Source organism: Carcharodon carcharias, chromosome 1 (genome assembly GCF_017639515.1).
Source record: "Carcharodon carcharias isolate sCarCar2 chromosome 1, sCarCar2.pri, whole genome shotgun sequence".
Taxonomy (NCBI): domain Eukaryota; kingdom Metazoa; phylum Chordata; class Chondrichthyes; order Lamniformes; family Lamnidae; genus Carcharodon; species Carcharodon carcharias.
In genome coordinates this window covers 178,442,770-178,468,177 of record NC_054467.1, presented here as the reverse complement: position 1 = coordinate 178,468,177, position 25,408 = coordinate 178,442,770, and the positions used below count along the sequence as shown (strand labels likewise).

Sequence of the window (25,408 nt, the reverse complement as noted above, 5' to 3'; positions counted from 1 at the left end):
ACACTCTCTTCTGTGAAATGGTACTCTTAGCTGTCAATTATTTAATTGTGCAATGGAGTCAGGGCAGAGCACAGAGAAAACCCATACTAAGGTTTATTTGCTCTTGGTAACCAGAATCAAAAAGATCTTCTTAATACACCAGAAGCAGGAAAAAGATTCCTAAAAGTTTTGGGTTTGTTCACTTCTTTACACACTTTTTTCCCTTTGGGGAACAGTAGGGAAGCATTGGCAGGCTGATTGTCAACCGGTTGAACCGCATGAATACTCCTTTCTTAGCCAAGTCCTGGAGCAGGACTGGAACCGAAGTTTCTGGCTCAAAGGCAGGGGCATCACTTACGGAGCTATAAGACCTCCTAAAAGTCTTGGTAACATGTTCAAATATCTCCATATACAATAGCATGATATTAGATTGTGCAATGTAGTGTAATGCATATGACATGTTCCAGAAACAAAATCAGCTCATGTCACTATTATCAGAATACTATATTGGTTTATCTTTCTTGATTGCTTTACAATATTGGGATACATTAACAACAATCATTCTACATTTTTGCCAAGTTCAATGTAATTTTAGAATAAAAATATAAGATAACTGGCTATTGGTGAACAGAATGGCAAGAAAATATATATCCAAGCCTACTGTTATTAATTCAGTTCAACAATCATTTGCAACTTGGGTCAAGGTGGTGTTCTAACCAATATCCAGGTAAAAGAATATTCATATATAGATCAATATCAGAAATGAAAGTTAGCTACATCATTACTCCAGTCATTTTGGTTGAGGTATTAAGTCTTCAGATATTCTAAGATGCACCTTGAAAGCCATGTTTAAATATGCTATGTTTTATTGATGGAACATGTACCATTCAAATGAGCAGATTAACATAATCAAGTATAGATTTATAATGAACTCACAGACTCAAGTGCACTGCACCAGAGGGAAAAAACAAAACACAACTGACTTGGTAAAAAGCCTCGTGGAAAACAGCAATGAAAGTACATGGTACCTGTTAAACTGGTACAATACTTTAATGGACATCACAATGTCATGCAAACCGTCTAGTTTACCACAGAAATCAAATATTCCCAGTAAAATTTCTGAAGTTGAACCTATCCATTGGTTTAACTTAGCTGTGATAAAGTATTATTACACCATATTCTATTCAAGAAAAGCAATAGGTAATGAAACTGTAACAAAATGTTGGGTACTTGACCTATAGTTGTATCTCTCCTGGTTTCCTCAACCAGTGTAGTTAAACTACTCCTAGTCCTGCTCCCAAGAGCTGTACGAGCATTGTCAAGAGCCCAGCAACACATCACTTCCCCATGGCGACGCAGATGAGGAATTCAGTGAAGAAAACAATATGTCCCAACGTTTTCATGGTGCTGCATTACAATATGATTACTATTTCAAAAAAAACCAGAGACCACACACACACTGCATCGTTAACACAACTGCTTCCTCTGTATTTTCTTTTGCTGTACTTTCAGTCTACAGTTGTAATCAGTCTGTCAATTTGAAAGTTTTACCAATAAAACAACAAAGAACTGAGGCATAAAGAATTCAGTTTAAATGTTTTGATGCCAGTAACTGGCATTATCAGTTAAAGTGCAAACTCATCAAGAAACTAACATCTAGCTTGCACAGCTTGTTCCTCAATCTTTTTAGACTTTTGTGACTTGGCATGGCATGTCAATTAAGAGTTCTTTTTAAACAATATGTCAACTTCATTATGTCATGATGCAGAATAGTACATTGTGTCCAAGTTAGCTGAACTGTTCAAATTACTGAAAATTCAGTTAAGCATGACAATTTGAAAATATGTTTTTACATTTACATACAGGCGTCATGTAAGCAAAAAGGTAGGGTGTTCCAGGTCTACTGAGGTATCTAAATATTAGTCTGCCAACACTTGCGCACAAATAAGTGGGAAAAATCTAGCGTTATAAAATTGAGCACAAGTGAGGGGTTCAACCCACACTAATGCAGACCTTGAAAAATATCATTTAGATCAGTCTATTGAAGTGGCTTGTAAGTGGGTTTGCATGCCCACACATTAGAACCAGTTGTTGCTGGAACCTTTTCATTCTTATGTATTTGCATATCAGACTATTTTAAACCAATAGACCAAATTTCCTCAAACCAGCCCAGCAAAATGCATCTTTGAAGATTTCTTCTCTATACCATATTGTAAACAGCCACATGTAGAGACAAGGGTAACTGATCCAATGGAACATTGCAGAAACGTTTCCCCTCTGTGCCACATGTGGTCTCTCAAATTTACTGGCTTGCAGAAAGAAAAATAATCTGGCTTTAACAAATATGGAAATGGTATCCCATTAGATTAGCACTTAAAAGTAGTCTTGACAAGATGTGCTTACAGCTTTGTATCTTGTATATTATTTGGATTGTTTGTATTAAAAGTATTCAATAGAACCCAATTTTAACCCATGATGAAAAACACAAGAGGTGCAATTTACTAACTAGTTTTATTGTGCAAATAAACGAAAGAGCAACCACAATATTTGACCTCTATTTTATACCAATTATTTACAGGGTAATTGAGCAGCTTATAAAAATGGGAGAAATATCTAGCTCCTGGGTGCAAGTGCTGATTAACAATTGATCACCACACTTAAGACAGCAAGTGTTAGCATATATGAGAACAGTACATTGAAATACAGTTCTTCTCTAAGAACAGTATGTAATTCATTTGATTTGGTATTTCTTTTTGCCAGTCTCATATCAAGAACTGTGCAATGAGATTGGCCACGCCAAGCACTAGGAGAAAACTATGGAAGATTGCAGATGGCCAACTCAGCTGTCCTCTGCGATGGAGTGATATCATATGAATAAGGGATGGATAAACAAATACAAAGGCAAGACCGCAAGTTGCTCCTGAATACCTGCATTAAAAGAAAAATACAGAATGATACACAAAAATATAATCTCTCCAGATTCTTTTGTCTTGCACTCCACCAGGGAGGGACCAATGTTACATGTTGCAGAAATGGCTATCACAGCCACCTTCCCAAAGTGAAATCAAGCAAATGTCAGTGCACCTGATTATGGGTAGGAGGACAAATACTCCCTCGCCAGAGGACTGGAGGGCCAACATTAACATTATCCAGTTTAAGTCTCAAGTAGCCCTGGAATTTTAAACTTGGTAATTATTTAGCTGTGAAGCGAAACATCTTTTATATTCCATTTGCACAGGCACATTTTGATGACAGATTTTGATAAATGTTGGTTCTTTGTTAAATCAAGATGGTAGTGCAATGTAGGTCATAACCTGCCTGCATTACAAAAGCAGAAAGTTAGAATTTATTAATTTAATGAGTTTTAAAATAAACACAATCTCTCCTCGTGCCCCCTTTAAGCTCATCTTGTCCATAAGATCCATCGTTCGTTCCCTCTATCCTAGTCCTACACAATTGCCGATTATCCACTTTCCCCTTCTGGCCCCCATTTTGCTAATATTGTAAATTCTTTTCTCTTTTCAGGTGTTGTCCCTCTCCACTTTAAATCTGCCATCTCTCTCCACAAAAACAACTGACCTTGCCATGCTAACAAACTACATCTACAACCCGTCCTTCCTCCACAAAGTCTTTAAACACGTCGTCACCTCCCAAGTCTGTTCCCATCTTTCCCAGAACTTCATGCTTTAATCCTTCCAAATCAAGTTTCTGCCCCTGCCACAGTACAAACAGCTCTCATCAATATCACAATCACATAGGATGTCATTTGTGACTAAGGTAAACTTTCCCTTCTCATTCTTGTCGACCTGTCTGCAGCCTTTGACACAGTGGGCCCACTTCATCCTCCTTCAGCACCTCCCTGGTATCCAACTGGTTGGGACTGTTCCCACCAGATTCCATTTTTAATATCTCATCACTTGCAATAGTTTCTCTTTCTGCTCCTGCGCTTTATCTCTGGAGTCCCCCCAAGGATCTATCCTTACTCCCCTCTTATCACTCATTTACATTCTGCCCCGCAGTGACATCATCTGAAGGCAGTGTTAGTTTTCACACGTATGCTGATGACAACCAGCTCTACCTCACCATAACCTTCCCAGACAACTCCACTGTTGCCAAATTATCAGACTGCTTATCAGACATCCATGGCTGGATGAGCAGAAATTTCCTCCAATTAAATATTGGGAAGGTTGAAGCCATCGTTTTTGGTCTCTGTTCCAAACTCTGTTCCCTAGCTACCGACTCCATCCTTCGCCCTGGCAACAGTCCGCGATTAAGCTGGCCTGCTTGCAACTTTGGTATCACGTTTGATCCCAAGATGAGCTTCTGGCCTTATATGAGCCAGAAAGTAAGAATACCTTTTTCCACCTCCATAACATTGCTCAATTTTGTCCGTCTCAGCTCATCTGCTGCTGAAATCCTCATTCCAACCTTTGTTAGATCTAGACTCAACTATTCCAATGCACTCCTGTCTGGTCCCCCACATTCTACCCTCCATAAACTGGAGGTCATCCAAAATTCTGCTGCCCGTGTCTTAACTCGCAGAAAGTCCCGTTTCCCCCATCGCCCTGGTGCTTGCTGACCTACATTGATTCCTGGTCAAGCAACATCTTGATTTTAAAATTCTCATCCTGTCTTTCAAATCATAGCCTCACTTCTCCCCATCTCCGTAATCTCCTTCAGCCCCATTAACCTCAGTTATCTGCACTCCTCAAATTCTGGCCTCTCTGCACCCCACTTTCAATTGCTCCACCACTGTTGGCCACGATAGGCCCAACACCTAGAACACCTCACTGCCTCCAAGTGACTTAACTCCTTTAAGACGCTCCTTAAAACCTACCTCTTTGACCAAACTTTTGGGCACCTTATCTAGTTGCTCCTTATGTGGCTCGGTGTCATACTTCATTTCAGAACACTCCTGTGGAGAGCCTTGGGACATTTCATTATGTTAAAAGGCACTATATAAATATAATTGTATTTTTTTTTATATAAAGAAAATGGTCACGTTTGAAGTTGGGAAGGGACAGAATCAAGAACAATGATATTTCTACATTAAAAATAGATCATGGGAATGTTCTGCTCAGTGATTGGAACCTAATAAAATATTCATTACATCTGTTTATTGTTCTATGGAACTATAGAATTGTGTTTATGGAATCTGAACATTTAAATTTTAAATGAAGAATTAAGAGCACAGAAAGCATGTCATGAAGAGATTAATTTCCAATATTAGACATTTTTAAAAAAAGAGTTTAGTGGTGTCTGTACATGTGTCTTAATTGGATTAAAGCCAGCTAGTCTGTGTGCTTTGATGTATGGTAAGAAGTACGTTTGAAATGCTAATTAGATGAACATGGGGAAGTTCAGAAACATGGGTGTTAAGGGTGTACATCTGCATTTGCTGAATAAAGCACTTGAGTGGGAGTAAAATCATGCACCTAGCTGGGAGACACCAAGCAATATGTTTATATTACTAATAAAATTAGTGGGATGAAAGTATTGTAAGAAGGTGTAACGTTACAAGCCTGGTGATACAATGGAAAATTTAGATTCAAAGGAAAAGCTAGGTATAAACAGAAAAAATAGTGTGTGTGCATGTAAGGCAGAGGCATTTAAGATCTAACTAGCCTGTATGTCTCCAAAATGAGGTTCCTTGAAGACACAGTTGAATTCGTACGGTCAAATGTGCTTTACCTGGAGTCTTTTTAAATTTGAGTTTTACTGTTACCTTAACAAAGGTGTAACTGAGAGTCAGATTAATTAGGGGATTTTTGTAGTAGGGGATTATAGTAGTAAATTGTGTTTATATTTGCATGTGTTTACAATTTTTCTTGTATTTAAATATTTAATTTAGTTTTATTAAAAAAAAAACGAGACTGCGGTCTTATTACTACTGAATTCAAAGCATGCATCTTGAAACATACAAAATTGCAAAAATGGATTATGATAATTGTTTCAAGTTTCCCTCTGGGATTTAAGCAGCTCAGTCTTTACCATTGGCTGTGTCATAATAATCACCTTAGTACTTATTAAGTCAATGAGAAAACTTGGATTTTCAATTTTCAATCAAGATGTGATTTTAAGGACAGGTATCAAGCAAATAATATTCATCTTTAAGAATTGGAGCAGTTAAACAATTCATTTCTGTACATGAGCCAATGATTTATCTTTATACTGAGTCATGGTCTGCCTTCAATGAGTAACCACTGGAACACTCTGACTCATCACTGAATCGTTATAACTAGAATGCATTCACATATTTGTCAGGACTCTGAAGGATTGGAATTTAATTGTGATGGCATCAGGCCGACAAAAAAAGGAAGGCCGGTAAATGATCGGAAATATGAAAATGTATTTCCTTAGCTTAAAATATGTAGTAATATATTTAAAGCAACACTTGAAAAATAGTACTCCACATTATGGCCCTGAAACTGGGGTCCACGAAACTGCAGAACAATTCAGCAGCAGCCAGAAGAGGGTTTGGTGCTAGCAGAGGGCAGCTGCCACATTTGCAGTGCAGAATGGTTTGGCTGTCTCACCTCAAGAGGAGTGTGTGTGCATGAACCAACTCTGGGAGGTAGTCCAATATCTCCAGGTAGACCTGCAGTTATCAACGTGCTGAATGTCATGTTTTTATACTGATATAAAAGTACCAAAGGACTGTGCAAACACGTTGTGGGTTCACTTATTGGGATGAGGCACATGGGAACATTTATAGAGGCACAAAGCTTGAAGACAGAGCTACAAGTGTGCACCCTACTGAAAGCAAAAGCAAACTAAAGCTGGATTGCAAGGCACCCTTCCTTTCTAATGATGTCAGGTTGTAATCCCTTAAAGGCAAATTACACCAATGCTCCTCTTGCTCGACTTCTTTGTCTCCATTTCTGCTGACAGCCTGTCTAATATTCATTATAAGCCCACAGACTCCCACAGCTATCTTGACTACACTTCCTCACACCTCGCCACCTGGAAGAACTCCATTTCGTTCTCCCAATTTCCCTGTTACATCTGTTCTGATGATACGGCCTTCCACAACAGCATTTCTCACATGCCTTCCTTTCTCCTTACCCAAGGATTCCCTCATTGTGGTGGACAAGGCAACCCATTTCCTGCGCTTCTGGTCTCAATTCTTCACCTCCCTTCCAGAACCACAAGAGTGTTCCCCTTGTCCTTACTTTTCACCCCACCCAGCCTCCACATTCAAAGTATTCCCCACCATTTCCACCACCAAGCACATCCTTCCCTGTCAGCATTCCAAATGGCCCGTTCCCTCCACAACACTCTGGTCCATTCCTCTATCAGAACTAACACCTTGTCCACTTCCCTTGCAATTGCTGGAGGTCCAACCTCCCTTTTGACCACCTTGCTCCTTGCCATTCAAGGCCCCAAAATCCCTTTTGCAGGCGAAAGAATGATTTGTACTCCTTTCAATTTAATCTACTGTATTCGCTACTCACAATGCAGTCTCCTCTCCACTGGGGGGACCAAACACAGACTGGGTGACCCTTTTGTGGAACACCTCTACTCCATCTGCAAGTTTCACATTTCCTGTCATTTGCCATTTCAATTCACCACCTTGCTCTTATGCTCACATCTGTCTTCAGCCTGCTGCAATGTTCCAGTGAAGCTCCATGCAAGCTTGAGGAACTGCACCTCATCTTTTGATTCGGCATTTTACAGCCTTCTGGAGTTAACATGGAGTTCAACAATTTCAAACCATAAACTCTGTCTCCCATTTTGATTCTGTTTTTTGCTATGTATCTGTCTGTACCTTGATTTCATGTTTTTGCTTTCAGACAGAGCTGTTCATTATTCTACCATTAACACTCACTTTGGACCAATGCTTTGTTTCTTATGACCATTATCATTCCCTTTGCCTTTTGGTCCATGACATCTTCGTTATTAAATCTCTCCTGCCCTCTACCCTATTCCAGACCTTCCCTTTTGTTCTTCCTCCCATCCCCACTTTCAACAACATAAAACCCATCATATTTCCATCTCCCTTCAGTTCTGAAGAAGTCATATTCAACTCAAAGCATTAACTCTGTTTCTCTCTCCTTAGATGCTGCTGGACCTGAGTTTTTCCAACACTTTGTTTTATGCCAGGTAAGTTCAGCCTTGTCAAGAGGGGAGCTTTAAAAGTAATATTTAAATGCTACATACCATCTCACTGATATCTGCAAGAAAGTCCATGATTCCCTAAAAGCATTATTAAAATACTCTACATGCAGTAGAGGTTCCCAAGTACCATATAGCATTAAAATTTAGGGGAGGTTGCAGGAGTCCATGATTCGTAATCCATTTGAAAAGGCCTTCAACCAAGCTGGTTTTGGGATGACTGCTCTACATCACTTTAAAGTTTCAATAGTTCTGTTGAACTTCTGATATAATACAATTTAATTTAAAATACTGAAAATGGCTCCACAAATACCTTATGATGGCTCCTATATTGGGATAGAACTTTGCGACAAGAACTCCACAACACACAACCACAACGTTTAGGATGAACACGTGAGCAAAACTGTGAAAGGGTGGGGGGGGAGAAAAGGGAAAAAAAAAAAAATCAGTAAAATAACTGGAGACTAGATATAAAAAAATGTAATTGTAGAGGTATAGTGGTGGTAACAGTGCTGGTTATCTGAGCTTCACTGGGTAGCTGTCAGTTCAAAGCTGGATCAGTAGGTTCCAGATTATTATGGTACAGGGCAGCAAAGAATCTAGCAGAACAAAGACCCATCTCATAGCACTGAGCTATGGTTCCAGGTGGTTGGGCCACTGTGGAACTGCCTCACCTGACAACCATGGGAAACATCAGACATCACCTCCACTCTCCCAACAGACATAGAAGACAAGTTGGAGGATGTCAGGTTGCAGTTAAAACCTGGTAGTACTCTTCACATTGAGCAAATGGAGTGAAACTGCTGCCACCAAAACAAAAAGATTACTTTTTGGTTTCGAGGATATTTTGACAGAAGTTATAGAAATCCATGCATTTTTACTTCTGGTAGCTATTAGTGGTATTCAGTGATTTTTATTTTTCCTCTCCTTCTGCTGTGGAGTCATATTTAATTTCATTCCCGTTTCTTTTCCTGCCTTTCTTCATTTAAGCCTTCCTAATTTTGAAACTGCTATGACTTTGGCTTCCCCCTCCCCAAAACCTCCTTTTTAATACTTGCTCTAATTCTACCATGCCCTCAGGTCAGGAGTCCATCAATCTTGGTTAAACATAACCACCGGCAGCACAATGCATCCGCATGACTAAGAGTTTCACGAATGGTATGTTTCTGGATTTGGTCACCCCATAGCTTAAGAATATGCAGACAGAGGGGGAATTGGTAACTGCTAGACAGTCAAGCAGGACCAGGCAGGCAATACAGGAGTCTGAGTGCACCTCACTATCCAACTGGTATTCAATTCTGTATTCTGGCAAGGGTGATGGTTCCTCTGGAGAGTGCAGCTACAGCAAGTCAAAGGCACCCAGGATGGCTCAACTACGTAGCATCTGGTGGGGCAGATGTAAAGGAGGAAGATTGGGAAAGAAAGTGATAGGAGATTCTATAATTTGGGGGGGGGGGGGGGGGGGGGGGGGGGGGAGAGGAGGAGGAGGAGGAGGAGGAGGAGGAGGAGGAGGGTATCTGCAGCCACTGACATGATTCCAGGATGGTATGCTGCCTCTCTGGCACCAAAATCAAGGAGGTCACCAAGCAGCTGCAGAGCACTCTGATGGGGTGATGGGTGAATAGCCAGTGGCTGTGGTCCATATCAGTATCAACAACATAGATAGAAAGAGGAATAAGTTCCTGCATGGAATTTAGGGAGCAAGAGAGAACAGCAAGCAGGGCCTAAATCTCTGGATTACTCCCAGTGCAATGTGTTGGTGAACACAGAAATAGGAGGATAGAGCAGTTAAGTGTGTGACTGGGGCAATGATGCTTTAGATTCCTGGCACATTGGGACCAGTTCCAGGAGGTGAGAAATATATAGGCAGGATGGATTGTACCCTAAAAGCCAGGACTAATATCCTTGGCTGGGTGGTTTGCTAGTGCAGCTGCGGGGAGACTCTTCAAACTAACTGGGCAAGGGGATGGAAGCCAGGATATAGGCATTAGAAAAAAGGTGCACAAAAGGATTGAGGCACATTCTTCATCTGATCAGGTCACAGACCGGAGTATTTCCAGCATTTTTGGTTTTTATTTCAGGTTTCCAGTATCCACAGTATTTTGCTTTTCTATCAGAAGTTATGGTGTACCTTTATAAAACTTGAGTATTGCTGAAAAAAAAACATTTTGTCAAAGCTTTTGGTCTTGCATTCATCAGGACAATGGCAAGAAAATACCAATGTCAGGGGAACCAACAACTTTATACTGTGTGGGAAGAGAGTGCTGATTGGTAGAGGCGTTGCCATGGAGAATGCACCAGTTAATGGTGACTGGTAGTTAACTGCCAAGCGTTGTTTGAAATTTAAACCAGGCAGCTTGACTGATTGGTCAGGACATTGCCCTGGGAAATGAACTGAATGGTTATCACTTATTTTGTTTAACTGAAACAGACGCAATGTGTACACATGTTCTTTCTGTCTGCAAAGAATAGAGCCCTGCGTATTAATATACGTGGCTTCCAGTACATGCAAATGCACCATACTATCAGCCCAACTGAACCTTAAATTGGCTGTCAGCGTAATTTTTAGCACAGTGAGGATTATTTCACAAACTTTGTCCAATTGCGGAATCACATCTAATGCTGGATACTGTTTTGAGTTTTGCAAGCACAGGCTGGTTGGTTGTGGTCTGTACCTTCTGCTGTTGGCAACAGGCAAGGGACATGCTGTTAGAAACAACCTGCCAGTCTTTGCGGTATACAGCATACATACAGCATCACACTGGCACTGAAATTCATATACTGCATTACTCATTTTGTGATAGAACGTCTTTGGTTTGACAGCAGTATCCTGTTAGTGGCAAATACCACGTGTGTTGCTACTGCAGAGTAGTGGATTGTTGTTCAAATTTTGAGATATCTTGCCCTTCCAGGGCAACCTGGGCACTTTTCAGGACAGAAAGTGACAGTATTAGGCTCATTCATGAGTCTGCGCAATATGCAATGTGAAATGATCTGATCAGGGTAACCATTATCCCACAGGATGTCTTTGATGCACCCTATTTCAGCATCAAGCTTGCATGGTGAGTAAATGGCTTGGGCCCTATGAGGCTGCCGAAATGGTCAATTTTATAGCATGTGCAACTGTAAGAATCCCAACACGCGACCAGTGAAGGTAGGCTTGCAGTTGACTATGGTAGAGAGCCCTATGGCAGAGTTCTTAACTCATACATCAAGGGAAGGGAGTTCATTTGACTGCTCCATTTCAAAGGTGAATTTGAGCACAGGATGGAACCAATTAAGACAAGCAAGGAAATTATTACATGCTACGATGTAAATATAGCAAACATATCATCCACATATTGGAAATATGCAGGAGGTAGGGGGTTAGGCGTCATTCCATCAAAGACACATTTCTCATGGAACCCAACAAAGATGTTGGGTTCCATGAGAAATGCTGACGCTGAGTTCAAACTCCTCTCCTCCCAACTATCCCACCACAAACTAGTGTCCACTGACGATGCTGAATCCTTGAAAGCGTGCCTAACTGATCCTTGAAAGCGTGCACATTGCAGGATTCTGAACAATCTGTCAGATTTTCACATACAACGTGAATGTCTTACAGCATTGCAAGGCCTTAAGATCATCCCAACATACACATCAGTAAACCTGACAAAGGGACAGGAATAGACATCCTTAACAAGGGTGACTATATCAACAAAACGCACGCCATTCTTAATGGGACCAAATTCGTATCCATTGGACCTGCCACTCAACATGACCAGATAGCCTTTCTTGAAAGCAAGCTAAAAAATTCTTGCTAGACTTGTGTAAGAGCGATGAGCTGACATGCGATATATATGACAGGATTCGTCCTCATGACTTGCTGCTTTCATGTATTTATGGGCTGCCCAAGACACACAAAAGTGATGCCCCTTTACACCCCATCTTATCTATGACCGGTTCAGCACAGTATGAATTGACCAAATGGTTGGATGAATTTTTACAACCAGTTTTGAACAAGTTTTCCAGCTCCATGGTGAAGAATTTCTTCACATTTCTGAAGAGCCATATTGGATTTGCATACCGATAGCAAAGCTGTGTCCATGTGTTCATCTGACATTGCTAGCCTATTCACTAATGTTCCACTTAAGAAAGCCATAGATATTTGCACTGCAGTACCAAATCATTGCAATCTAGGCTGCCACCATTGTGGGAATCAGTGTGCACTGAAGTTATGAACTCAGCAACTCACATAATTCATCTTTAAATGACACCATGTATGCCCAAATAGATTGTATTGCCATGCGATCCCCTCTAGGCCTAGGTCTTGCAAACATCTTTGTTGGGTTTCAGGAGGAATGTGTCTTTGATGGAATGACACCTAACCTCCTACACCTTGCATACTTCCGAAATGTGGATGATACGTTTGCTATATTTAAATATGAGCAGCATGTAATAATTTCCTTGCTTGTCTTAATTGGTTCCATCCTGTGCTCAAATTCACCTTTGAAATGGAGCAGTCAAATGAACTCCCTTCCCTTGACGTACGAGTTAAGAAATCTGCCACGGGGCTCTCTACCATAGTCTACCGCAAGCCTACCTTCACTGGTCAATACACTGGTACTTACAGATTCTTACAGTTCCATGCATTATAAAATTGGCCATATCGGCAACCTCGTAAATGAGGCCCAAGGCATTTGCTCACCAAACAAGCTTGATGCCAAAATAGGGCGCAAAGACATTTCGTGGGAGAATGGCTACCCTGATCAGACCATTTCACGCTGTATTTTGCGCAAACTCATGCATGGGACCAAGGCCATCACTTTTGGCTTTGAAAAGTGCCCAGTCTACTTCAGCTTACACTGGAAGGGCAAGGGATCTTGAAAATTTGAGCAACAGGCAAAGCTGTTTCACATTGCTGCTATGTATTAGCAATATGAGTGGTATTTGCCACATACAGGATGCTGCCAAACTAAAAAGACGTTCTGCCTAGCAAACAAATGAGTAATGTGGTGTATGAGCTTCAGTGTCAGTGTGATGCTAGGTATGTAGGCTGTATGTCCCAAAGACTGGCAGATTGTATCAAACAGCGTGTCCTGTCTGCTGTTTGCAACAGGCGAGGTACAGACCGTACCCAACCAGCCTGTGGTTGCAAAACTCAAAACAAAGTGACCAACATTAGATGTAATTCCATAATTGGACAACATTTGCTAAATAACCCTCAATGTGCTTAAAATTACACTGACAGCCATTTACAATTATCAGCCAGACTCTCAGTGTGGTGTGTTTGCGTGTACTGGAAGTTACATATATTAATACAGAAGGTCCTGTTCTTTGCAGAATGAAAGAACATGTACACACATTGTGCCTGTTTCAGCTAAAGCGATAGCCATTTGCTGGTTCATTTCTCAGGGCAATACCTTGACCAGAGTCAAGCTGCCTGATTTAAATCTCAAACAATGCTTGGCACTTAACTGTCAGTCACCATTAACTGGTGCATTCTTCATGGCAACGCCTCTACCAGAGTTCACTTGCCAACCAATCAGCACTCTATTCTTATACAGTATAAGGTTGTTGCTTCCTGACTTTGGTATTCTTGCAATTGTCCTGACAAGTGCATGACAAAATGCCTTTTCCAGCAATATTAAGTTCTGTACTACCAAGCGACTTTATAAAACTCTGATTCGGCCTCAAATGGGGTATTCAGATCACCACACTTTTGGAAAGACTTGAAGGCTTTAGAAGGGGTGCAGAAAAGATTTACGAGAAAGGTTCCAGGGATGAGGGATTTCAGCTATGTGGATAAACTGGAGATGGTGTTGTTCTCCTTAGAGAAGGTTGGGAAGAGATTTAACATAGGTAATCAAAATCAGGAAAGGTCTAAACAGAGAAAAGAGAGGAAACTTCCCATTGGGGGGGGTTGAGAACAATGGACACCGATTTGAGGTGAATGGCAGAAGAACCAAAAGGTGACAGGTGATGACGGTCTGGAAATGCGCTGCATGTGAGGGTGGTGGAGGTGGGATGCCTCACATTCTTTAAAAAGTACCTGGATGAGCACTTGGCACGTCATAACATTCAAGACTATGGGCCAAGTGCTGGTAAATGGGATTAGATAGGTAGGTCAGGTGTTTCTCATGTGTCAGTGCAGACTCAATGGGTCGAAGGGCCTCTTCTGCACTGAGATTCTGTGACAAGAGGAAAAGCTGTTTTATGCAGCAAGTGGTTAGGATGTGGAATGCACTGACTGAGAGGCTGGTAGAGGCAGATTCAGTTGTGGTTTTCAAAAATGTGAATTGTTTAAGCACCTGAACAGAAAAAATTGGGGGATGTACAGGGAAAGGGTCAGGGAGTGGGACTGAGTCGCTTCTGCAGAGAGCCAGCACAAACACACCAAGATGAATGGCCTCCTTTTGTGCCGTTACCATTCTATGATTCGAGGTTATCCACATGATTGGAGTAGGAAGCCTTACATTGTTGTGGCACCGAACCAGGGGAAAAAAATACCAGGTGCACAGCAAACACACAGCAATTCGTTTCCCAATGCTCCCACCAGACTGAAGTTTACGATGTAATACTTGAAACAAAAGACCTTGCTATTATCTAATTAGGTGACAGCCAACTTTCAGAATCAGTCTTGCAACAACTAACTTCGAAAATTTCTGTATTGCATAAACCGGCTGGTGCAATCGTTAAAATAGTTGGAAAGAAAATACTGAATGACATCACACCTGGGATACACATTTCCAAACAACTGGCTCAGTAGTTGTACTCGAAGCAAGTAGCACAGGAGTGGATAAACAGTTGTCATTTGAAACAGCAAGAAGACTCTGGAAATGAAGGCCAAGATATCACTGCTTGGCAGGTTGTCCAGAAAGTTCTGGAAAAGAGATTAACAAATTGTTACAGAAATGAAGAGAAGCCAACTAAGGCACGGTGGAGGCAAACTTGTTCTTAACAGCAGTGTCTCATTAACATATTATAAGGCTATCTCCTGCCCAGCACTGTGAAGATAGTTTCAGGCAGCAATCAAGAGGATTGGGGGTGGAAGCTAGGACTCCCTCTTTGTGAGGGCTGAAGTACGTACCCCAGCACTTTGCCACTTACTAGATTCTGCTCAAGGTAAAACTAAACATTAATTAATTGTCCCGAAGTTCATTCCTACAGAACACTGTACTTGAAAAAAAAATTGCCAATCTGCCCACTACCGACCAAGAAAGACTTTAAACGAGAGAGAAGGTGCAATGGCCCTGATTTTAATTTGCACTGCTTGCTGGAATCCAGGCCCTGGGTGCAGGAGCAGCAATTAAATTAGATCAGTCACTTAGCCCCTCTGATTCTACTGTCATTTCACAATCTTAACCTGCCATTTTGAGCACGTGAGCCTGCAAGAAGGAAGCTTTAAATACGTAGATCAAGTGTCATTGGCACCCAATCCGCAAGTGTACTCTGTCAAAGGCCCGAGTGCGAGGCAGCAAGGACAGTTTCCATAAAGTCTGTTGTGAGGCAGTTCGTAGACCAGGCGAGATCCAGCAGGCAGGGTCGATAAATTTAATTTTGTTTTCTTCACCTCCCTCCATTTCCAATTGCCTCCCTGAAAACTTTTGCTGGAGCCAGTCACCCTCAACTGTCCACAATTATTGTTGGAAGGACCTGGGATTAACCTTCATCAAAAAACATCTATGAAGAGTGTTGCTGGAAAAAGAGAGACATGTCAAAGCTTTTTATCTTGGACTCATCAATAAGAGCTTCTTTAAATATATACAAAGGAAGAGAGGCGCCAAAGTGAACATAGGTCCCTTACAGAATGAGGTTGGGAAAAATAATGGGGAACCAGGAAATGGCACTGGAGTTGAATAAATACTTTGCATCAGTCTTCTTGGTAGAAGACACTAATTGCATTCCAAAAATACTAAATAATCAAGGGGCAAAAGTGTGTGTGTGTGTGGCAAGGGGGGGAAGAAAAAGAGAGGAAGGAAATAAATATAATAACTATCATCAGAGAAAAAGGACTAGGGAAACTAATGGGGCCAAAGGCCGTTAAGTCCCCTGGGCCTGATGGGTTACATCCTAGGATATTAAAGGAAGTAGCTAAACAGATAGTGGATGCACTAGTAGTAATCTTCCAAGAGTCCTTAGATTCTGGAAATGTCCCAGAGGCTTTGAAATCTGCCAATGTAACACCCTTATTCAAAAAAAAGTAGGGAGACAAAAAAGGTAACTGTAGACCAGTTAGCTTAACATCCATCATTGGGAAAATGTTAAGAGTCCATTATAAAGGATGTAATAGCAGAGCATTTAGAAATACATAATATAATCAAGCAGAGTCACAAGGCTTCATGAAGGGGAAATCATGCCTGACAAATTTATTAGAATTCTTTGAGGTAACAAGCAGGATAGATAAAGGGGAATCAGTAGATGTAGTATATTTGGATTTCCAAAAGGCATTCATTAAGGTACCACACATAAGACTACTTAATAAGATAAGAGTCCATGGTGTTGGCAGTAGTATATTAGCATGGATAGAGGATTGGTTAACTAATAGAAGGCAGAGTTGAGATAAAGGGGGCATTTTCAGAATGGCAACCTGTAACTAATGGAGTGCCACAGGGATCAGTGCTGGGGCCACAATTATTTACAATATATATTAATGACTTAGATGAGGGAAATGAATGTACTAAGTTTGCGGATGACACAAAAATAGGTGGCTGGGCAGGTGAGGATGACACAGATTCTACAGAGGGATATAGACAGGTTAAGTGAGTGGGCATAAACTTTGCAGATGGAATATAATGTGGGAAAATGTGTGGTTATGCATTTTGGCAGGAAGAATAGAGGAGCTGAATATTATTTAAATGGAGAAAGACCACAGAAAGCTGCAGCACAGAGCGATTTGGAGGTCCTCATGCATGAATCTCAAAATGCTAGCATACCAGTTCAGCAGGTAATAGGGAAGGCAAATGGAATGTTGGCCTTTATTTCAAAGGGAATGGAGTATAAAAATAAGGAAGTCTTGCTAAAACTATACAAGGCACTAGTTAGGCCACACCTAGAATACTATGAAGAGTTTGGGTCCTCTTATCTTAGGAAAGATACACTGGCATTGGAGGCAGTCCAATAGAAGGTTCACTTGGCTGATTCTGGGTATGGAGGGATTTTCTTATGAGGAGAGGTTGAGTAGTTAGGCCTGTATTCATTGGAGTTTAGAAGAATGAGGCGACCTTATTGAAACATAAGATTCTTAGGAGGCTTGACAGGATAGATGCCGAGAGGTTGTTTCCCCTTGTGGGAGAGTCCAGGGCCACAGGGCATTATCTCAGAGTAAGGGGTCACCCATTTAAAACAGAGATGAGGAGGAATTTCTTCTCTCAGAATTGTTAATCTGTGGACTTCTTTACCGCAGAGGACTGTAGAGGCTGGGTCGTTAAGCATATTCAAGGCTGAGATAGACAGATTTTTAAATCAACAAGGGTTATGGGGAAAAGGCAACAAAGTGGAGTTGAGGATTATCAGATCAGCCATAACCTCATTGAATGGCGGAGCAGACTCAAAGGGCCGAATGACCTACTTGTGCTCTTACATCTTATGGTAGGCTCCATTCAAAAGATAACTTATCTGTGGTTGTATGGAACTAAACTATTTCTTGTCCTTATAGATCTTTGTTCACTGTCTCTCATTTGTATTAATAAATGCTAACTTGGCTCATTGAGGTCCAAATCAGGAGATTGTGGATTCAAGACTGGACTTGAGCACACAAGAGATTGACATTTGTGCAATACTGAGTGCTGCAATGTCAGAGGAGTCATCCTTTGGATGCAATGTTCAAGACAGCAGCCAACCAGCTTGGGAAAGCCAGCAATGCTATGACTATGTGTCAAGGGTTAAATACCTGTAAAATTAGAAGAATCAAATATCAGCTGGTTAGAAATGGACAAGTACCGAGGGAGGCATCTTCAGTCAGTTACAGCAGATATGCAAAGCAGGAGAACTAGAGGCTTTTTTTTTCATGTTGCAAACATCTTTACTGAATTTGTTTAACCTGTTCAAATTCAGGCAAATTTAGACTGTAGTCACACAATGTCAGCTTGCTGCCACAGAATCTCTGTTTGCTGCCTTGATATCTCTGGATACCAGTGTTCAATGGGGCTTGCAGTGTGTCATGGCAGTTTAGCAATCAGTCCTGCAACACATTGCTAGGATTGAAGCACAGCCCCTGGGAATTTAGTGGCTCCATGAAGCACAAATCTGCTGTTTTCTCTCAGTACCACTGCAGATGCAGAGGTGGCGGGGACGGAAAGCAGAGGCCGGTGATAAGAGTTTGAGACAGGAAAGATGAGTGGCCAAATGATGAAGTGTTCTTTCACTGCTGAGTGCAAAATCCAGGCCAAGATCTTGCTCTCAACCTCTGCCTCAAACCTCACTTAGAACGTTACAGTTAGCTTTATAGCTGAGGAATTATAAGCAAGCTGCTAAATACAAGTCAGTAAGAACTGGTCTTATCATTTATATACTTTTTTTCATGCAGTGAGAGAGCATGTAACTACATGGGAGGCAGTTCTGAAAACCTCATGATACAAAAATTTAGGGCATGCTCCAGGTTGTAAGCCTTCAGAATACAAGATGGGACCTGTTGCTCCATGATTTTCATTCACAATCATGTTCCATTTTACATTCGTTATTTTGATCACAACATCCTCCTGACAGACTTGGTGCTTGAGGAAGCAGCTGATACACTGGCTGCGAGTCTTTGAGTTGAGTGCTTTGTGTTTGTAGTATCCAGTGGAGATTTTATAATTCATATTAAGTAACATGAACTTGAATTAATTATAGAAATCGAGTGGTCCTAGAATACCAATTGCAGATTGTATCATCATGCTTAGCAGGCAGGCATAACTTTCACATGAAGAATGGTCACTTAGGCTGAGGTGGCAGAAAGCTGCCAAATGCCCTTGGTAACTGTAAGCTGGCATGAGTTGCTGCCTTCATGAAATGGGGAACAAGAGAACAATGGACATTTTCTGCAATTACAAATCCATACACTTTATCGCTAAATCCCAATGCATGCATTTTTGAAATGCTATTTACTGACATTTTAATTCCTATGTAACTAGGTTGAACATGTATTGCCCCTTTTAAAAAGGGGAATTGGAATCCAACATGGAGACGTGCTTCCTATACTGAAAGGAACGATAGATTCTTTTCTCTGAAGAATTTCTGAAGGTGAAGTTTGTCTTCTCCATATGCATTTTGCAATTGATTTATAGAGTGCCTTGTACAACACAGGTTGGTGTGTTAAGGAATCAGTACAGCCAGTACGAATAAGGTGAAAATGGGGAAGGAAAGAAGGAATGAATGAATGGAGTTGAGGCCACAATCAGATCAGCTATGATCTTATTGAGTGGCAGAGCAGCATTAGAGCATTCATCCACCCACCAATAGCACTGTGATAGTGTCCTTGTTGTTACTAGTGCCAGCCCAGACAGTTACAGCAGATATGCAAAGTAGGAGAACTAGGGGCTTTTTTTCCTTCATACTGCAGTCATCTCTCCTAAATTTGTTTAACCTGTTCAAACTGAGACAAGTTTAGACTGTAGTCAGACAATATCAGCTTTAAAGGCATTTAACCATTGGAACAGTCATAGCATTGCTGGCTTTCCCAGGCTGGTTGGTTACCGTCTTGAACATTACATCCAAAGGATGACTCCTCTGACATTGCAGCACTCAGTATTGCACAAATGTCGACCTCTTGTGTGCTCAAGTCCTGTCTTGAATCCACAATTTTCTGATTTGGACCTCAATGAGCCAAGCCCAGACAGCCTCCACCCATCCAGAGGTGGTTTAGTCTGAAGCCAGGCCTTCCGGGGGCAGAGCTCCTGAAGGCCATCTGCATTTTCCCTCAGGGTCAGCAGCCTTCCACCAGTCTTGCTGCAGCTAATGGGATAGCATTGCTTGCCCTACAGCTTCTACACAATGGCACAAGTATCACAGGTATTTAGGAATGCACAAGTGTGATTAGTTGACTTTTGTATGAAATATGACATGGTTTGATTTATAAATTTAGTTTTGAATGTTTATTTTGTGGTGGTCAGTAACAGCAAAGATCAGGTATGGGACAACAGTTGAATGGGGAATTGGGGTTGTTTACACTCATATTGCAGTTGAATGAGTAAATCAGAGACACCCTGACCAGAAAGGGGACTCTGTTGGTTGCCTCCTCTTCTGATCACCAAAAGCTAGTGGCAAGGACTCTCTCTTCATATGAGTTTGCGCAGAATGCAATAAGCCACCACAATCTCAAAACCCACTCTAATGCAGAGCAGTCCAGGTAGCAAAAGAGTAGTTTAAGTATACCAAATGGGCTACTCTATTACATTTTGTGTGGCAGCACAGCTGTTGTTATATACATGCAACCTACATGACTTTCTGCCGAGAGCCTTCTCCCCCTATCTTCCAGCAACTCATCCTTCCCCATATTATTAATTTTCCCTACAAAGCGATAGGCCAAGGGGAATCCAATCTACTGCACCCATCTAGGAGGGCATGCAGAATCCTTGAACGTAGGACAAAGTCTTTCAGCAGTAGCTACACCATTTGCTGTAGACTTCAGCAACTTCAAACAACTCAGGAAACCACTAAACAGTCCTACAATTGCAGCAAGAGCCAGTTAATCAATTAATCAATTACCCACTAAGTTGGAAGTAATTCATCATCCCTTTAAATAGTGTAGGAGCGTACATCCTTTACATGTTAAACTGTGCAAGGTTGAGGGCGTGTTAGCTGATGGGTTGAACTCAAATGGCAACATTGGCACCAAATCAGCATTCTACACTTGATGTCACTATTTGCCTACTCTGCATACTTCTGGTGGATAAAAGCAAAATACTGCATGTGGAGATCTGAAATAAAAACAAAGTGCCCCCAAAACTCAGCAGGTCTGGCAGCATCAGTGGAGACAGAAACAGTTATCACTGAGTCCAACATAACTCTTCAGATCTGGAGAAGAATGTGCTTGGTTTTATGCTGTTGAAAAGGGGAGGGGCAGGTGGAGCAAAAGAGGAGGTCAGGGATAGGTTAGAGGGTGGAAGAGATTAAATGACAAAGATGTCATTGAACAAAAGGTAAAGGGAGTGGTACTGGTGGCATTCCAGAAACAAAGCATTGGCTCAGAATAGATATGAATAGCAGAATAAAGGCCAGCACTGTCTGAAAGCAGCAACATGAGAACAAGGTACAGACTGGCACTTGGGAGGAGTGGGGAGAATTCAACTGGATGACAGAGTTCATGGTAGCCCAGAAGGCTGTAAAGTTGAAAGATGAGTTGCTGTTCCTCCAGCTTGCTTTGGGCTTCACAGGAACATTGTGGCAGGCCAGGACAGAAATGCAAGCACGAGAGCAAGATGGTGAATTGAAGTGGACCAGACCCTCGCATACTTGTGAACTGAGCGAGGATATTCCTCAAAGCGGTCGCCCAGTGTGCATTTGATCTCCCCAGTGTAGAGATCACATTGTGAGCAGCGAATACAGTAGACTAAATTGAAAGATATACAAGTGAATTGCTGACAGTTAAGAGGGAGGAGGTAAAGGGGGCAGGTGTTACAGCTCCTGCAATTGCATGGGAAGGTAATGAGGGTGGTAGAGGAGTGGACTAGAGCATTGCAGAGGGAATGGTCTCTTTGGAATTCTGACAGGGGAGGGGTGTGGAAGACATGATTGGTGGTGGCATCATGCATTGAGTTGGCAGAAATGGCAGGGGATAATCCTTTGAATATGGAGGCGGGTAAGTTGGAAAGCAAGGACAAGGGGAATCCTATCTTCATTATGGGAGGGAGGGGAAGAGGTGAAGGCACAAGTGCAGGAAATGGGTCAACTACAGTGGAGGTGGGTTCAGACAGGATACTTGGCTGCTGAACAAGACAGACATGTGGGATATGAAAGGGTAGCATCATCAGAACAGATGCAGGGATGAAAAACTGGGAGAATAGAATGGACTCCTTACAGGAAACGAGGTGTAAATTGAGGTAGCTCTGAGAGGCAATGGGCTTTTAATGAATATTACAGACAGACAATTATCCCCATAAACAGAGATAGAGAAGTCAAAGAAGGGAAAGCAAGTGTCAGAAATTGATTAATTTTTCCAGTGCCGGACAAGAGCATGAAGCAGCACTAATACACAGTCACTGATGTATTGGAACAAGTGTTGGGGGAGGGGCCAGAGTAATATTGGAATGAGGAATGTGCCACATATCCCACAACAAGACAGGTGTAACTCAGGCCCATGTGGCTACCCATAGTCACGCCTTTTATTTGGAGGAAGAAAGTTGAACGAGAAATTGTTGAATGATAGAACAAGTTCAGCCAGGTGGAGAGTAGTGAGGAAGGGGATTGTTCAGGCCTCCATTCAAGGAATAAGTGGAAGGCCATCCTGATGGAGGGTGGAGGCGTAGAGGGATTGGATGTCCATGGTGAAGAGCAGCTGTTAAGGCCAGGAAATGGAAATTGTTGAAATGACATGGGGCATCAGATGTATCACAAATGTAGGTGGGAAGAGACCAGATAAGGGGAGAAAAAAAGTTAAGACCAGGAAAGTCCAGTATGTGGATTTTGGGAAGGAGGTAGAAGCGGGCAGTATGGGATTGGAGGACCATGAGGTTGGAGGCTGTGGAGGGAATATCTCCAGAGATGATGAGGTCAGTGATAGTCTTGGAAACAATGGCATGATGTTCGATGGACGACTCACAGTCCAGGGAGCGGTAAGAAATATCAGAGTTGGGTGCTCAGCCTCTGTAAGGTAGGTGGTCAATGCAGCAGACAACAGCACCACCCGTGTCAGCTGGTTTGATAAAGTTGTTTTTTCAGTCATGGGATGTGGGCCTCACTGCCTGGGCCAGCATTTATTGCCCAACCCTAGTTGCCCTCAAGGTGGTGGTGATGAGCTGCCTTCTTGAACCACTGCAGTCCATGTGGCGCAGGTACATCCATAGTGCTGTCAGAGAGGGTTCCAAGATTTTGACCCAGCGACAGTGAAGGAACGGTGATATATTTCCAAGTCAGGATGGTGTGTGGCTTGGAGGGCTACCCTCCAGGTGTTCCCATGCATCTGCTGCCCTTGTCCTGATAGGTGGTTGCGGTTGGTGATTTGAAAGGTGCTTTCTAAGCAGCCTTGGTGAGTCCCTGCAGTGCATCTTGTAGATGAAATGCACTGCTGCCACTGTGTGGTGGGAGGAGGGAGTGAATATTTGTGGATGGACTGGTAATCAAGTGGGCTGTTTTGTCCTGGATGATGTCAAACTTCTCGAGTGCTGTTGGAGCTGTACTTGTCCAGGCAAGTAGGAAGTATTCCATCACACTCCTGACTCTGCCTTGCAGATAGTGGACAGGCTTTGGGGAGTCAGCAGGTGGGTTACTAGTCGCACGATTCCTAGTCTCTAACCTGCTCTTGTAGCCATGGTATTTATATGGCTAGTCCAGTTCAGTTTCTGGTCAATAGTGACCCCCAGGATGTTGATAGTGGGGGATTCAGCAATGGTAATGCCATTGAATATCGAGGGGCGATGGCTGGATTCTCTCTTGTAGGCGATGGTCATTGCCTGATATTTGTGTGGCAAGATATTACTTGCCACTTGTCAGCCCAAGTCTGGGTTATTGTCCAGGCCTTGCATTTGAACATGGACTGCCTCAGTATGAGTTGAAAATGCTATCAGCAGCAAACATCCCCACTTCTGACCTTATTGTGGAAGGAAGGTCATTGATGAAATAGCTGAAGATGGTTGAGTCAAGGACACTATCCTGAGCTGTTTACATTGTTTAGCACACAAGTAATCTTGAATTGTAGCTCATTGACCCCTCATTTTTTAGATATGCCTGGGGCTGCTCCTGGCATGCCCCGCTGCACACTTCAATGAACCAGAGTTGATCTCTTGGCTTGGTGGCAATGGTAGAATAGGGAATTTTCCAGGCCATGAGGTTACAAATTGTGGTCAAGTACAATTCTGCAGCTGCTGATGGACCACATTGCCTCATGGATGCCCCGTCTTGAGTTGCTAGATCCGTTAGAAATCTATCCCATTTAGCACAGCAGTAATGTCACACAACACAATGCAGGATATCCTCAATGCAAAGGTGGGATATTGTCTCCACAATGACTGTGCGGTGGTCACTCCTACCAATACTGCCATGGAGAGATGCATCTGCAGCAGGCAGGTTGGCAAAGATGAAGTCAAGTTTGTTTTTTCCTCTTGTTGGTTTCCCTTGCCATCCACCACAGGCCCAGTCTAGCAGCTATGTCCTTTAAGATTCCATCAGCTCAGTCAGTCATTGTGCTAAGGAACCACTCTTGGTGATGGACATTGAAGTCCCCATCCAGGGTACATTCTGCACCCTTGCCACCCTCAGTGCTTCCTCCAAGCAAGTTCAACATGGGAAGAGCACTGATTCATCAGCTGAGGGTGGGGGGACCAATACATGGTAATCAGCAGGTTTCCTTGCCCATGTTTGACCTGATGCCATGAGACTTCATGGGTTCAGAGTCAATATTGAGGATTCCCAAGGCAATTCTTTCCTGACCGTGTAACTGTGCCACCACCTCTGCTGGGTCTGTCCTGCTGGTGAGTCAGGACATACCCAGGGATTGAGATAGTGGTGTCTGGGACACTATCTGTAAGTTATGATTCCAGAATATGACTATATCTCTGGCTCTTACTTCCCTAGTTTGTGACACAGCTCTCCCAATTACAGCACAAGCTCCCAGATGCTAGTTAGGGGGACTTTACAGGCTAGACAAGCTAAGTTTGCTGTTGCTGTTTCCAGTGCCTAAGTCGATGCCAGGTTCTGTCTGGTTCCATTCCTTATAGTCTTCAGTGGTTTGAGACAACCAAGTAGCTTGCTAGGCCATTTCAGAGCCAGCCACATTGCTGTGGGCTTGGAATGACCTGTAGGCCAGGCAGTTTTCCTTCCCTAAAGGTAGATTAGCGAATCAGGTGGGTTTTTACAATTGACAATGGTTTCATTTTCATCATTTCAATTCCAGATTTTTATTGGAGGAAGAATACTGGAAGTGGATCTGTTGAGCGAAAGGAGGACTCCTGAACAAAGAAGTGAGCATGGAGGCAAAGGTGACAGAAGGAGAGTTCAACATTGTGCCAAGCTCAAAATTCAGTGAGGAGAGAGGTAAGGGAATAAAACCAAGTCTTTTGCTGAGCACAGATCATTCAGCATCAGAGGCTATAGTGAATACACGGCAAGAGCTGGGATGGAGTCAAAGGGAAGGGAAGATTTCAGAGGGGCGCCAGCACCAATAAGTTGTTGGAGCTTTCATTTCTTAACGCCTGAAGGG

General features: G+C 42.3%; 1 protein-coding gene across 6 annotated transcripts in view; it reads right to left on the bottom strand.

The window, feature by feature from the left end:
- Positions 1–827: 827 nt before the first annotated feature.
- slc38a9 (solute carrier family 38 member 9) overlaps positions 828–25,408 on the bottom strand; it is an 83,393-nt gene continuing 58,812 nt past the window's right edge. For 4 of the 6 annotated variants that reach the window (XM_041194392.1, XM_041194540.1, XM_041194459.1 and 1 more), the window contains exons 13-15: positions 14,808–14,956; positions 8,408–8,497; positions 828–2,907 (exon numbers count right to left, since the gene is read on the bottom strand). In XM_041194392.1, the coding sequence (XP_041050326.1) occupies positions 2,742–2,907; positions 8,408–8,497; positions 14,808–14,956 (405 nt within the window). In that variant the 3' untranslated portion in view covers positions 828–2,741. The remainder of the gene's footprint in view (positions 2,908–8,407; positions 8,498–14,807; positions 14,957–25,408) is intronic. The other 2 variants (XM_041194628.1, XM_041194706.1) reach the window with 2 other exon arrangements.